At 45.4% G+C, this 14372-nt stretch overlaps 1 protein-coding gene across 1 annotated transcript in view; it reads left to right on the forward strand.

Annotated features, from left to right (window-relative positions):
- Window positions 1-1947: 1947 nt before the first annotated feature.
- Window positions 1948-14372, forward strand: part of LOC147454525 (Polynucleotidyl transferase, ribonuclease H-like superfamily protein) — a 47645-nt gene continuing 35220 nt past the window's right edge. Inside the window, exon 1 of the mRNA XM_086516450.1 lies at window positions 1948-2280. Coding sequence (XP_086372576.1) covers window positions 2065-2280 — 216 coding nt within the window. The 5' untranslated portion in view covers window positions 1948-2064. The remainder of the gene's footprint in view (window positions 2281-14372) is intronic.

Consider the following 14372-nt stretch of genomic DNA (forward strand, 5'->3'; position numbering starts at 1 on the left):
CACATAGAGGTTAGATACCATGTCATACGAGATGCATTGGCTGGCAAGCGTATCGATCTTGTAAAGGTTCACACTGACGACAACCCCGCAGATGCTTTCACAAAGAGCATACCCTCGGAGCGATTTACACATTGTATAGAACTTATGGGTGTAGGATGAAGCCTCGTCAATGCTTCATCAACTTTGTATAGACTAACTATACTAATGCCACTATTGGCCACCGTGACCTTCAAGTGGGAGGTTGTTGGGGTGTAGGCCAGGTGGCCGTGGGAAACCGCCCCTGTTTATACTTTCACCTAAAATGAATCTAGGGAGAGAAAGGGAGAGAGTTGACTACACTCACTCACTTTCCTCTCCACTAACCCAAACTCCCTGCTGTGCATTGTGCTTCATCCCCTTCCCCATTCTCTTCTTCCCTTCTCTTGCACACACTCGGTACACGCACTACACGCGCTCTACAAAAATGTAGACCATTGTGTGCACATTTTTAACCTTTTTCATGTATACTACTTGTTGAAACTAGGCACTGAGCAACTTGTAGTTTTTTTCTATCATTAACATAAGGTTTAGGGATGGGATGGCTTGATCCTTTTCGAGTTTCTTCTTCTAAGGGGGGGTCGGGGGAGAGCCACTTGTAAAGCATCAATAAATGCATTCACTTTTGATATACTTCCTTGTTTCCTAGCTGCTGTAAGGGTTGTTCTAGGACCCTTAAATTGATCAATGCTTAGTTTGCTGCCCTGTGCGTCGTATGGTTTTGATGGTAATTTGCGTGAGTGTGACAGGTTGGGTACGTGTGTGTATTGTTCAAGGGTTTTTTGAGTGCGTGTTTGCCTGTTGTGTGTGTATGTGTTTGTGCATGTGGGTGTGCGTGTGTGTTTGTCTGCTGTGTGTGAGTGTGTACGTGTATGCGTGAGTTTTTCTTGGCTTGGTTCAGGTGTGTGCACAGGTCTGTTTGTCTACCTAAGGATTGGTGTTTCTATGTGTGTGTTTGGTATGCCTGTCTATCTGTGTTTATAGATTTGGATGAGTGTGTGTGGTTGTATGTTGTCCTTATGTGTTGTGCATGCCTGCATGGCTTCGTGGTGCGCTTCTGTGGAGTTCCCTTGGCTTGGCATCGGCTTTCTCAGGTGTCCTTTGGGGCCTCTTCTTGCCCATCCTCCTGTTTGCTAGTTTAGTTTCTTCCTAGTCGCATGGCAGTCTTGGGTAGCATAGTTGCCCCCTTACCACTTACTTGGATTGGAGTTTTCTTCGCTCGAGAACATTGAGGTGCCTATTTTCCATAATCATAGGTGGATGTCCTCTCCTTTCAGCTCTCGAATTAGTTCCTAGGGCACTTTTACCCTCACTAGGATGGATTTTCTCCCTGGTTTTTTAAGTTCTTAGTTGTTTTAGCGAGTTACGTTTCAATTTGTTTAGTTTCTGCTGAGCCACGTTCTATGCCTTCGGGCAACCTTGTACTTTGCCTTTAGGCGGTTGTATTGGATTTACTTCCCTGTAGGTAGACACCTTTTGGGCACCTGCAGGGGGCCAAAGTAATAGAGAATTAGTAATGAGGTGTGTGTGTGTGTGTGTGTGTGTGTGTGTGAGAGAGAGAGAGAGAGAGAGAGAGAGAGAGAGAGAGAGAGAGAGAGACTAATGTCGTTGGAACATTCCCAAGAGACCTCATAGATTTACCAACGAGATAACGCAAGACCTGATACTCTAGCGAGAAAAGGGGTAACCACACGGGCAATATAACGATTATTCCATTTTTATTTTTTTTATAAAGCCATTCAAAGCTTTGCTTCAACTAGTTTTACGGGATTGCGCCCACTCACTCACACCCACATGTCTCAGAGGTTGCACCGTAGTGGGTGAGCTTAAAGCCCCTCACCTTAACCACTAGGCCAACACCCCTTGACTCCGTTTCCCTCTTCTTACACACACACACAACGACACCTCATAGATCCATCCTACGAGTTTGAACTCAAGACGGGTTATTACAGAGGGAAATGGAATAATCTTAGGGTGATAGAAAGGTTAAGGAGACAAGAACGCACTTGAAATTTATATATTGCTCGCATGGATCAGAAGAAGCGCAAATGGCAACATCATCAACAGCAAGCGGTAGCTCCTGTAACCCCTTCTCTCCCAGTCGAGGCAGACCGGGCATCCAAATCAAGGAAAAAGAGAAGAAAACGGAAGCATCTCCCCTCAGACGAGGGTCCACCAGCTCAGCAGCGTATTCCTCACGTGGGCATTGATCGGACTAACTCGAACTGGCTGCAACTTCAAGCTGTGGGTGCCCTGCTGCCTTCCTATTTCACCTCAAATGCTAGAGAGAGAGAGAGAGAGAGAGAGAGAGAGAGAGAGAGAGAGAGAGAGAGAGAGAGAGAGAGAGAGAGAGAGATCACATACGTTACTAACTGGAATGATGCAAAACGGGTTCACAAACTTGAAATAAGCAATGAAGGATGATGTTTATAACATCCTCCCATCACATGAAGCCAAAACGAACAAAATTACGTCTGATGCGCAAACATAACACAATAGATCTTCATTTGTTGGGATTGGGTCACACCATTGGAGGAGTCCATAGTTCAGTATATTTGATTTCCACCAAGGGGTACATAGGATTCATTGCAAGTTTTTCTATCCAGACCTAGCATAAGAGCAACCAACTATCCAATGCAACAAATGTTGGGCCTTTTATAGTCAAGCAACAAAAACATTGTGCAACATTATGTATTGTTTTTGGTTAATAGTACTGTGTACTACAAGTATCGCTACCGAGGCTTAGTACAAAGGAATTAAGCATGCCGATGGCTTAGCAGATGTTAGGCTTGTAATAGCTCAACCAATGAAGACATCCCGTAAGGTTATGCATCATCTTTGATAAATGTTGAGGGAGGGCATGAAAGTTTTAAGATCATTGCTAGTTTTTTCATTGATTTTTTTTCTATCAATAGCTTGAAATACCCAATTTGCTAATTGAGGAGTATGGTGTATTCTGAAGTATGTTTGTTGTATGTTGTATATATTACAACAATGTGAGTTAAGGCATACCAACACACGAATCAATAGAGAAATAAGTGTGGGGTCTCTGAGAATGGTCGTTCAAGGCCATCACTTCTTTTTGTGCAGGAGCATTCTTGCTCCCAATTCTTCTTCTCTCACAATTCTCTCTATGTATTGAGCATTCTTGGTGTAGTGCAAGTTGGCTACAAATGGAGTGTTGGTCCTTGTTCCAATTGTGTATCAACAGATCCAAAACTGAAACAAGTTCCTGACTGGTGGATACCTGAAACTTGAGGAAATATCCTCTCAAAGATGAGGGTGAACAATGCGTATACTTTTCCCATTGATATATTCTAGAGTGCATTCTTTGTAGTAGGTGTTGCACATAAGCATTCAATTTTTTTTGATTGTACTCTTCCAAAGTTTTTGTGGTAGCATAGTGTCACAAGGTTGTGACGTGGCAGCAGTGGGTTACGGCTATTAACCCTAAACCCTAACCAACTTGAAGATCCTGGCCGAGAGGCCTTAAATCTAAAGAACTTCACCAACTTGCAGATTATGGCGGAGAACCAGCCATTAAAAATTGCATAGAACATACCTGCTTGCATTTCACAGAAACATGCTGTTGTGGCACATTGTACGGACAACTTGTATTTCGCGAAAATTGCAAGGCAACGCAAGCTTTGGTTTCTATTGCTTTTGGGGGAGCCATAGCTTGTTATATGGAGTGCTTTTAGGCCTGGGGCCTTTAAATATGTAACAAGGGGTCTCTTTCTGGCATCCCAAGTTGGAGAGGAGCAGAGAAATACCGAAAGGGGCGCTAGGGTTTTTGGGCCAGTGCACTCTTGTAGTGGAGCTCCGCCACCCGTGTCCCTCGCGTAGATCCTCTCTCCTTTTTTCTGTAGTTGCTTTGAAGTTCTAAAAGTCTGTTCTAGTGTGCTCTTTTCAATTGGCACGTGGTGCCATCCCGTTATAGTGGTATCAAAGCTTCAAGCGTTTGCTTTTCTGAAAGCACACTGATCCCTCAAGATTAGACAAGAGCCAGATGACGCTTTTGGATTCTATAAAGTACTTGCAATTCCTCTGCGATGATCTCCGCGAGATACTCTCGAAGCATTCTCAGCAGAACCTCTTGATTCTGTAGAGCTTTCAACAGTTTTTGAATCACATGTTGCCGTCTCTGTTGCGTCATGCTGTTCCTCCTCCTTCGACACCAGAAAGCACAAGGGCCTCCTCTTGCCTGGACATGGGGTAGTAGAGCACCCACACACACTCCCGGGAAAAGCAAGCCCGCCAAATGCGACGACTGGCAGTATACGGAAAGGCCGTGAACTGCGGCGTGATTTGCGAATCTGCTGACGTGGCATGCTGTACAAAATTCCGCGTTTTGCGTTGGAAAAAAATAGCAGCTGAATTCTATGCAAAAGCATGAGAGAGAGAGAGAGAGCTTTTGAAGCTTTGCTTTATTTTTAAAAAGATGGAAGCTTTTGGGGCTTTGCTTTTAGCATCCCTTGTAAACTTATAAATTGGTGGGCAGGGCTCCCACTCTGCAGAGCATCTGGACGCAGAGTCTGAGAGTGAGACCCTCCCACTCCCTTGTACTTTGTGCAACAGATTTAATATAAAAAGAAATTCCGAAAGGGGCGCAAGTCTTTGGGGCCAATACCTCTTGGCACGGAACTCCGTCGGGCCAATGTCGAATCAAATTGTGAACTGTTTTGAAGTGAATCCCTGTCGTGTCGCGGTAGATTCTTGACTTGGAGTGTCCAAGTCTGTTACAGTGGTATCAGAACACGACCGATTTCTCTTCTACCGGGAAATCCGATCCTTTTTATGCGGCACTTATGGATTCAAGCAAAGGACATTCGACTTCCTCTGCATCCGGAGATACGGGAAGAGATCACGAAGAAGATTCATGCGAGGAGTATGGCCCGCCTCGGCCTACTCAGGCGGAGCTTGAAGAGATGGAACATCGGAGATTGGTCGATGATGCGACAAAGCTGATGATGAATTTTGCGAAGGACCCTAAACTTGCAAAATTTTTCACCCAGACCTTCTTCGACGAGGTGCACTCACAGTGGCGGCAAACCACGGAGCCACCCCTCAAACTGGTGCTCAAACAACCTCCTACGCCGAGTATGTTTACAAAGCAAGAATTGGAAGAGGTGGTTGATGCACGGATTAACCAGCTTTTTGACGCGCAAAACAAAAGGAAAAAGCACGACAAAAAGCAGAAGAAAGGAACTGACTTCCTAGGTTATTTGGGTCGTCAATCTACTTTTGCCTCGGCAAGAAAGCAGAAGAAGCGTGTGCAATTTGAAGGAGTACCCAGTTCTTCTTCTTCTTCTTCTGACAGTTCTTCTAGCTCTTCTGACTCGAGCGAAGAAGACAGAAAAGGGAAAAAGCGAAGCAAAAAGCAACGCTTCGGAAAGGGCAAGAAAAGGCAAAGAAGTCTAAATCTCGGCCAGTTTCGGCCAGTACTACAGAGGACTCGTCTTCAAATAGTTCGGACTCCAACGATAGCAAATTTTATGAAGGAAGAAGAATTTTTAATTTTTATAAAGCCAACCAGTATGACTTTCTGGAAGATAAAAGCAAGAAAGTCCGAGAATTTAAAGAAGGTGGACAGTCAATTAAATTTGACACGTTTGATTCTAGATGCTTTGAAGGCTTTGGCCTTCATACAGCAGTCTGACATAGCTTTCTCCGGAGGACATTACTCAGAGCACTCCAAAATTCGGAGGGCTACCTCTTACTTCAAGGGAAATGCTCGAACTTGGTGGTCCACTCTTCTATTGAACAAGAAAGCGCCACATAAATGGCAAATTCATGGCTGACTCGGGAGTACGAGCGCACATACGAATTGCTTGGAACCATCCTCGGTGTCCGTGGACAAGCTACAGCATGACGAGGGTTCAGTTTAGTTCATGTTTTTGTGTTGGAAGTGGTTTAAGGAATTTTCAGTCATGGAGATTCTTGAAGAAGGAAGAAGCATGACTCTAGACGAAGTTGACGCATTGAAGGAGCCAAAGAAGACTTTGTGTCGTTTTCGGCGCGGCCCAAAGAAGCAAGCGTTGCAGACGTTTATGAAGTTCAAGTACCGCACGACCCACACATTAGAGTGGGCCGGCGAAGAGTCCTTTTGAGGATTCCGAATGTTATTGGCGATCTCTCTCGACGCCATACAGTTCGGTACCAGTACCTCACTCCGAAAAGGAGGAGATGCCACTTGACACATCCAACCCTATGTGTCTGTGGACAAGCTACAGCATGACCAGGGTTCAGTTCAATCAAGTCAGTCTAGAATAGGAAGTGATCTGGCACTTTTGTGAGTCTGTTCGCAGACCGTGCATGTCCAGACACTTAGATTAGATGCATATCCTCTGGTTGCACACAACATAACCATCAGATTCCAGTCAGATCCCATAAGTAGCATTCTTACAGGGCATAGACCTATTTTCCCTATTTTTGACATTTTTCACTTATTATTTTTAAGTGACTTTTGTTGGAAAGTAGGTAGGGCAATTTTGCTAAGTTTGTATAAATAAAAACCTAGCGCTAGCACTTTCTGGCAGAAGAGGCAGTAGGAGCACTCGCTCAACAGGCAACTTCTCAGCAGAACCCAAGAGGCCTAGCGTTTTCTGCATCAGCATGACCACCCTAGCGTTTTTCATGTACAAGACAAGCCTTGGCGATTTGTGCACAGCAGATAAGCCCGGCGTCAACACGACACAGCAGATCAGCCTAGCGTTTTGCATTTGCAGGACATCCAACGACAACAGAAGACAATTTCAGCCCTAGCGTTTTTGGTTTGCATCACAACCTCAACGTTTTTGCAAATCATCGCGACGGAACATCAAGAACCACCAGCGTTTTCAATTTTCAGCCCTTAGACATCGCAGATCAAGTCCCGAACCTCGTAGATCTCACCTTCCTACAGCAGTCCCTCGCCGCACGGTCAGTTTCCGCAAGGTTTACAGTTTCAGCCCGGAAAACGCAGATTTCAGCATTTGCGTTTTCAGCGCGTCGTCGTTGCATCGTCGTCATCGACATAGAGTCAGAATTCAACATATAGAAGATTTGCAGATTTCAGCCCTTAGCGTTTTCAGCCCGTCTCGTCGTCGTCCTCATCGTCGTCGACATCGTCGGCAAGTCCAAGCATTGTAGAGATTTGTGCAATCATAAGCAGACCGCTCTTGCCATAGAGAGTGGGGCCTTCGGAGGAGGGTTTTACAACGTCTCTGGTGTCGTATTCTCTTCTCTCTCTCTCAGTCTGATGCACTTCCATTCACTGTGTCCATTCACTTTGTTTGTGTCCATTGCACTCTCTCATTAAGAACGGAAGGCTCTCCCTTCCATAAGAACAAAAGGAACCTTGAGCACAGTTCGGAGCACTCATCTTGAGCAAAGTTCAAACATCCATTCCGTTGCACCTTACAATGGTAGAGATTTGTGCAATCAATAGTAGACCGCTCTCGCCATAGAGAGTGGGGCCTTCGGAGGAGGGTTTGACAATATTCTGGTGTTGTATTCTTCTCTCTCTATCTCTCAGTCTCAGTACCTTGATTCATAGTGTTTATCCACTTTGTTTGTGATCACTTGCACTCTCTCACTAAAGGAACGAAAGGCTCTCCCTTCCGTAAGAAAAAGGAACCTTGAGCACAGTTCGAAGCACTCATCTTGAGCAAAGTTCAACATTGACTTCCGCTGCACCTTACATTGGTATCAGAGCTTTGGCAGTGTTCTGCATCACTCAAGGAAAGAACCACAAGAACCACATAATTTTTTTTGCTTGTTGAGGTTGCACGTAACCCAAGTCCTCCTGGGCGTGTTGATTCCTAATCGTGTTTTGGAAGCGTGTCAAGAAACCCAAGAAAGAAGGGCTTGTCCAGCCTCCCCTTGTTTCTCTTTCCACTCATTGAGAGCGGACTGTGCACTTAGCGGCCGACCAATCGACGTGAGGTGGGAAAAAGCAACCTTGGTGTGAGCGCAAGGCCGCCAATGGGTGCGCCCGCGGAAAAGAGAAGAGCTTGGGTAAGAGAAGATCCTTCTCTAACACAGATTGCAAGCGACAGAAGAACCTTAAGAACCTCAAGACTCCAGAACCTCAAGACTCAAGAACCTCAAGACCCTCGAGAACCCAAGAACCAAGACCCACAAGAGCCCAAGTTCCTCGTGAACTTAAGAACCGAAGACTTCAGTGGATGGTCATCACCCGAAGCGGAATGGATACTTCGCATGGAGGTGGTGAGCATGGGAGTGGCTTTCGACAAGATGATGATGGACAGGAAGTCAGAATGCGAAGCAAGAAAGGCAGAATTGGCTTGTGAACGCGAAGAAAGAAAAGCAGAACGGGATTGCGAGCACAAAGACAGAAGGGTAGCCTTGGAGCGTGAGCGTGGGCAAGCGCGCTTTGCGGCCGAAGAAAGACGAGCGGCCTTGGAGGCAGAGCGTGAGACGCAAAGAGACGAACGCATGCAAGAGTTGGTTCCACAGGTGCTCACCTCGAAGTCCGAGCCGGCCAAAGATGTTGGTCGTTCATCAAGTGGCGCAAGCCGAGATTGGGACTCCAACAACCCCGTCACCGAGAAGTTGACGTTCAGTAAGTATGATGGTAAGATGGATGCTATTATTATTCATTCTTGTTGCATCAATTTAATGCCTATTTTGCGACAACTAAGAAGACAGGAAATAGCAAGGTTTTGACGGCAGCTATGTACCTTGCCAGTGATGCCATTAATTGGTACCACGCATGGCAAGAGGCATAGTTGACCGCGCACCTAGAGGAAGATTTGATTAGTGACTTGTCGAAAGAGCCCGTTTGGAGGTTAGCAAGACATCTCCTTTCGAGGTGTCACGCTTCTCTCCCGGTATGGACTCTCTCATCACGCACGAGTGCCTTGATGTTTTGTTTACTGTTCAACAAGTGTCCTTCCGCAAAAAATTTGTAGTCTCTTGTAAGGTGCACCGGAATGAATGTCGTGTTTTCTCAAGATTAGTGATCTATATTTGCTCAAGGTTCCTTTTAGTTCTTAGGGAAGGAGAGAGCCTTCCGTCTTTATGGAGAGTGCTATGATCACGAACAAAGTGAGTGGATATTGTGCGTGCAAATGAATGAGACTGAGAGAAGGAGAGAAAAGAGATACGACACCAGAGAGGTTGTAAAACCCTCCTCCGAAGGCCCCACTCTCGTTAGCGAGAGTGGTCTAACTTTGATTGCACAAAGGTGTACAAAGATAATGCATGGATTGATGCAAATGGGGGCTATGTCGATGATGACGATGATGACTTTAGGGCTGTTTTTGGTCTTCTTCTATCTGCTATCCACAAAAGGGGGAAATGCTGAGGATCTGGAAGGTGTTGGACTGTTTTCGTATGGCTGAAAATCCCTGTTTTACTGTTGTGTTGATGGCTGAAATTCTCTGATTTGTAGAGGCTCATATAGCTGACAAAACGCTGGGGTCTTGCACTGTTCAATCTGTGTTTTTGGGGCTGAGGTCGAGGGCTGAAAACGCTGCCTTGGCTGTGGGCTGAAGCTGCATTTTGGTGGCTGAAAAACGCTGAGATTCTGCAAGTATCCAATGCTGGAAAAACGCTGAAGTTGCAGGTCTGCTAGCGTTAGTGTTTGGCTGAAAACGCTGGAAAGGGCAACATGGCTGGCGTTAGTAAAAACGCTAATGGCTGAGGTTTGTGGGTCGCGGGAAAAACGCCAGGGAAGGTCACTTGCTGGCGATTGCTTGCTGTGGGGGAAAAAGGCCAAGGAGATGGAGTGGATGGCGATGCTAATGCTGGGGATGGCTCACCAAGGGGATGACTTGGGGAGGTCTTGTTGAGAGAGGGAGGGAACACCTGCTGCTTGGGGAAGCCTGTTGTGCTCTTTGCTCATCTGCCAAATTGTGCTAACTTGGGTTTGCTTATATATTAACTTACCCAATTTGCCTGCCCTACTAAGTACCCAACAAAAGTCACTTAATAAATAATTGAAAAATGTTAAAAATAGGGAAAAATAGGATGAAGTCACTTGAAAAATCCCCAAACTGACTCTAATCGAATCTGATGGAAATGCTTATGCTTATGCAGTGTGCAACTAGAGGATATGCATCTATGCTAAGTGACTGGGCATGCACGGTCTACGAATAGACTCACAAAAGTGCCAGATCAGTGCTAATCTAAACTAACTTGACTGACGGGAACCTTGTTATGGTGTAGCTTGTCCACGGACACATAGGGTTGGGATGTGTCACGTGACATCTCTCCTCTTTCAGGATGTGATATGCTGTTGGGCATTCGATGGTTTCATGAGCATAACCCTCTCATTGATTGGGCGGAAAATACGTTCACTTTCAATGCCAAAAGTGACTCTCCCATTGTCATTCGTGGAGAGCAAGTTGTTCATTCTTCATCTCTCATTTCTAATGTGCAGGCGAAGATTGAAAAGAATCAGGAGAAGGAGACTCTCTCAGTCTCTTCTTTTGCAAAGCATAACACACATGATTTGCATGATAATGATAAGCATGATCAAGATGTGATTATTCACGAGCATGATGATTTGCAGGAAGAAGCTGTGATTGTTCTTAAGGATGATTGTTTAGTTCATACTTTTTCTAGTGAAGCTAACCTCATTGCAGATTCGATCAATCACGAAGAACCGATCTTGGTTCTCTAGTCGAGGTCCAAAGAATTGGCTCTCGAGTCGAGGTCCAAAGAACCCCCACATGAAGTATTATGTGTTGGAATGATTAGTTAGCACGCATTGTTCGAGTGTTTCATTCGTGATGCTTTCCTGTATTTTAGTTACCGTCCTTATGTGATCCCTTTTCACAGGCATGCCATATTGCACGATGAACACGATTCACTCATGAATGAGCACGGATGTATGCGGATGATTCATGAAAAGATGAAATGTTTGCATTCAAGGAATTCACATTCCATGTCTCTTCCTTGGCATGACACAGTATCCAAAAGAGCACAAGAAGGATTGAGCATCAAGCATCGGCCTTTCCATTGTGATTTAGATCAGAAAGTAAAGTTTCGAATCCATGGTTTGCGTGTGTTTGATGAACGGTTTGGCACTCCATCACTTTGTTCATCTCCATTGCATTCATAGTTTTTTCGAAGGAATAGTATTTTTCCAGTCACTTTACATGGAATGGGTATGTTCATGTCTTTGTGTTGGAAGTGGTTTCAGGAATTTTCAGCCTCAGAGATTCTTGAAGAAGGTAGATGCATGACTATAGACAAAGTTGAAGCATTGAAGGAGCCACATATGACTTTGTGTCGCTTTCGGCGCGGCCCAACTCCTATTTCTAGGGTTTTTCCTAGAAAGTGTTCAGGCACCCTTGTGAGCCTCTACGCAAGACCTGCATGTCCAGACACTTTAGATTAGTTGGATATGCTCAGATTGCACATGAGCATAGCCAGTTTCTGCTACGTATAGGCACTAGGGAGTGTTCCCATACAGTTGCATTAGTACCCAGCTTAGGAATTTATCTGCATGTGAAGCACCTTCTCTAAGTGAGTTTATTAGCTTATTAGTAAGTGACATTTTAGAAATTGTGGGATTTTTATTGGCATTCTTGACCCAGCTTTAATCCCATATATAAGTGAACCTAGGGGTCACTTCTCAATCATAAGGTAGTACCCTCAATATAAGTACTAGGTACATGTAGTACCTCAGCATTCATGGCGTTTTTGCACCATCAGTCCGTAGAACCAGATCAACCCTAGCGTTTTTCAGCCCAAGCATTAGATCAACGAGCGTTTTCAGTTTTTAGGACAAGAGCCCAGCGTTTCCAGATTTCAGCCTCATATCAGCCCAGTTTTTTAGTTTTCACCCCTGCGTCATCAGCACCCTCGACATCAGCCATAACAGATCAGCCCATAGCCTTGTCGTCAGTTTCACATCCCATCAGTTTTCCCAGCGTTTTTGCATTTCAGTCCTCTCTAGCAATAGAGAGGAGGGCCCTTGGAGGGGGGTTTGGGACTCCATTTGGTGGTAGTTGTCTATCTCTCTATCACTCACAGAACCTTCACTCACAGGATCTTTCTCTCTTCTCTCTAGTCTTTGCACATCTCTCATGGAGTAAAAGGAACTCTCTCATGAAGTAAAGTGTCAAAGGTAGCAACGGAAGATGCAATGAAGACAAGAACTGGCTCTTGATTCGGTGGGCACCTCGACTTCAATCTAGAACACTTGCAATCCCACATACAAGAACAAGGCATGTGTGGAGAAGAGAGATCATTGAGGTAAAAAGAGATAGAATATCTGAGAGAGAGAGAGAGAGAGAGAGAGAGAGAGAGAGAGAGAGAGAGGCTCTCCATGCTGATAACAAACTGCTCATACAAGTGACCAAGGGTGGTCTGGCATAGATCTGACATGCCCAATGGATAGACCCGAGGTACACACAACTGCAACTGCTCTGTGACTATGTGTTGCAGGGGTCTTGATCAACAGTATCGACAACACTGAGGTCATTGGAAATGTCTCGGGAGTCAAGGGTGCATGTTCACTATAGGCTGTCATCCAGGTTCAAAAGGGCAAGTTCTATTTTCATCCAAGGTCCATGTGCTGGCTCTTGTTTTATTGCCTACGTTGGCTGGAAAAACAGCAGGGTGAAGTGTGGCAACACCAAATTTGGGTTCTGGTGTCTCCAAGAATGGACAATGGCTGCAGTTTTCTTGTACGCGGGCTGTTTTAATTATTGGTTGTAGAGCATATGCTGAGGTGGCAATGCTTTCACTGATGTGACATTCAATATTACAAGGCTGCCCAATTCTCAGTGTAAAATAACCTCAGCAGCGTAAGTTTTTTTTCAAGCGATGAACACCAGCGAAGAGACTGAGCAAAAGGACTCTTATAGGGATGTGGCTCTTCGAGGCACCTATGGCGTGAAGGGGCTAGATGCGTAAAGGGTCACCAGCAATGTGGTTCTTCCTAGGCACCTCTTGCATGACCTTTAGCGAACAGTCACATGGAAGAGCTGTTTGATGAGCACAGAAAGGCACGAATGGGCATAGCGAGGAAGCCACCCGACAAATTCGCCCTTGTTTGCACATACACTCTTATAGAGCCCTCCGATCACACGAATACGCGTACACAGCCACTTCATTGTCCTCACGCTTAATACGCGAGAGAACACATCTTGCAAAGTGTAATTGAATTCGGAACATGTTTACAAAAAGGAGAGAGAACGAATGCACCTAAGAACATCAAGTCGATTGGATAAAGGTGACGCCAACATTCTCTCTGCGTGTTTGGATTTGGGTGGCTTGGTTGGGACGAGAAGGAGGTCAGATTAACTGCTTGCGAACTGGTTGTTTCCACCATCTCTCCGCAGCTTCCATACAACTTCGGGAAGGGAAGAGGGTGAAGAGGGTAGTGGCAAGGGTGAGAGGCTCACAACCTTCGGGTTCCGATTTTTTTTTTTGCTCTGATACCACTGTGAAGAACACTCTTACTATGTGTGTTTATTCATAACCAAACTTAGATAAAAACTGAAACTGAACTAGAACTAGAGACAAAGACTCAAGGGACTGAATGTGTGTTGATTGATTGAAATCTATTACAAGGGTGTTCTTATATAGAAACTGAAGAGCCACGATGAAAAGACATGAATGATGTTCATAGGTCAAGAGACATGACTCTAGGCCAATAGTCGTGTCCTTCTATTGTAGAGTTGTGACCCTTCGGCGTAAAGGTGTAGGAGGCATGGCTATTTGTCGAATAGGTGCGACTCTTGGACGAAGAGACGCATCCTTTGGGGAATCGAGGGTCTAAAAGAATCAAGCAAAGAAGGTAATACAAAGACAAAGAATACGTCACAATCGTGACACCAAGGGTGGTGTGGCATAGATTTGACATGCCCAATGGATAGACGCGAGGTACACACAACTGCAACTGCTCTGCCATTTTCTCTTACACACAAGATTGATACGATTTCCACATGGGAACCACCTCCATTATGCTCTGAGAACGTAGATCTGGTGCACCTCCTCCTTTCAAGATCTAGATCTGGATCTGGATCTTGGATGAGAAACCTTGGCCATCCCATGACCCTGAGGATGCATTGCACTGTGGGGATAGCCTCCGAGCAATGCCACTGCCACCCATGAAAAATGCCAGGGCTGATCTGCTGCTTGTAAATGATGCCCGCTATCGACTACAAACCCCATCATGGCTGCCCACCAAAAACGTTAGGGGCTGCCAGGCAAAACACTAGGGTTGTTGATCCACTGAGCAAAATGCTAGGCTGCTGATGTGCTGCAAAAATGCCAGGCTGATCACCATGGCAGATCTGCTACAAGCCCCCTAGGGCCCCTTGGGTGCCCCCCTCGGGGCACTATTGCATTGATAATAAGGTGACCAAGCTCCC

Source organism: Adiantum capillus-veneris, chromosome 7 (assembly GCF_014529385.1).
Source record: "Adiantum capillus-veneris isolate H3 chromosome 7, ASM1452938v2, whole genome shotgun sequence".
Taxonomy (NCBI): domain Eukaryota; kingdom Viridiplantae; phylum Streptophyta; class Polypodiopsida; order Polypodiales; family Pteridaceae; genus Adiantum; species Adiantum capillus-veneris.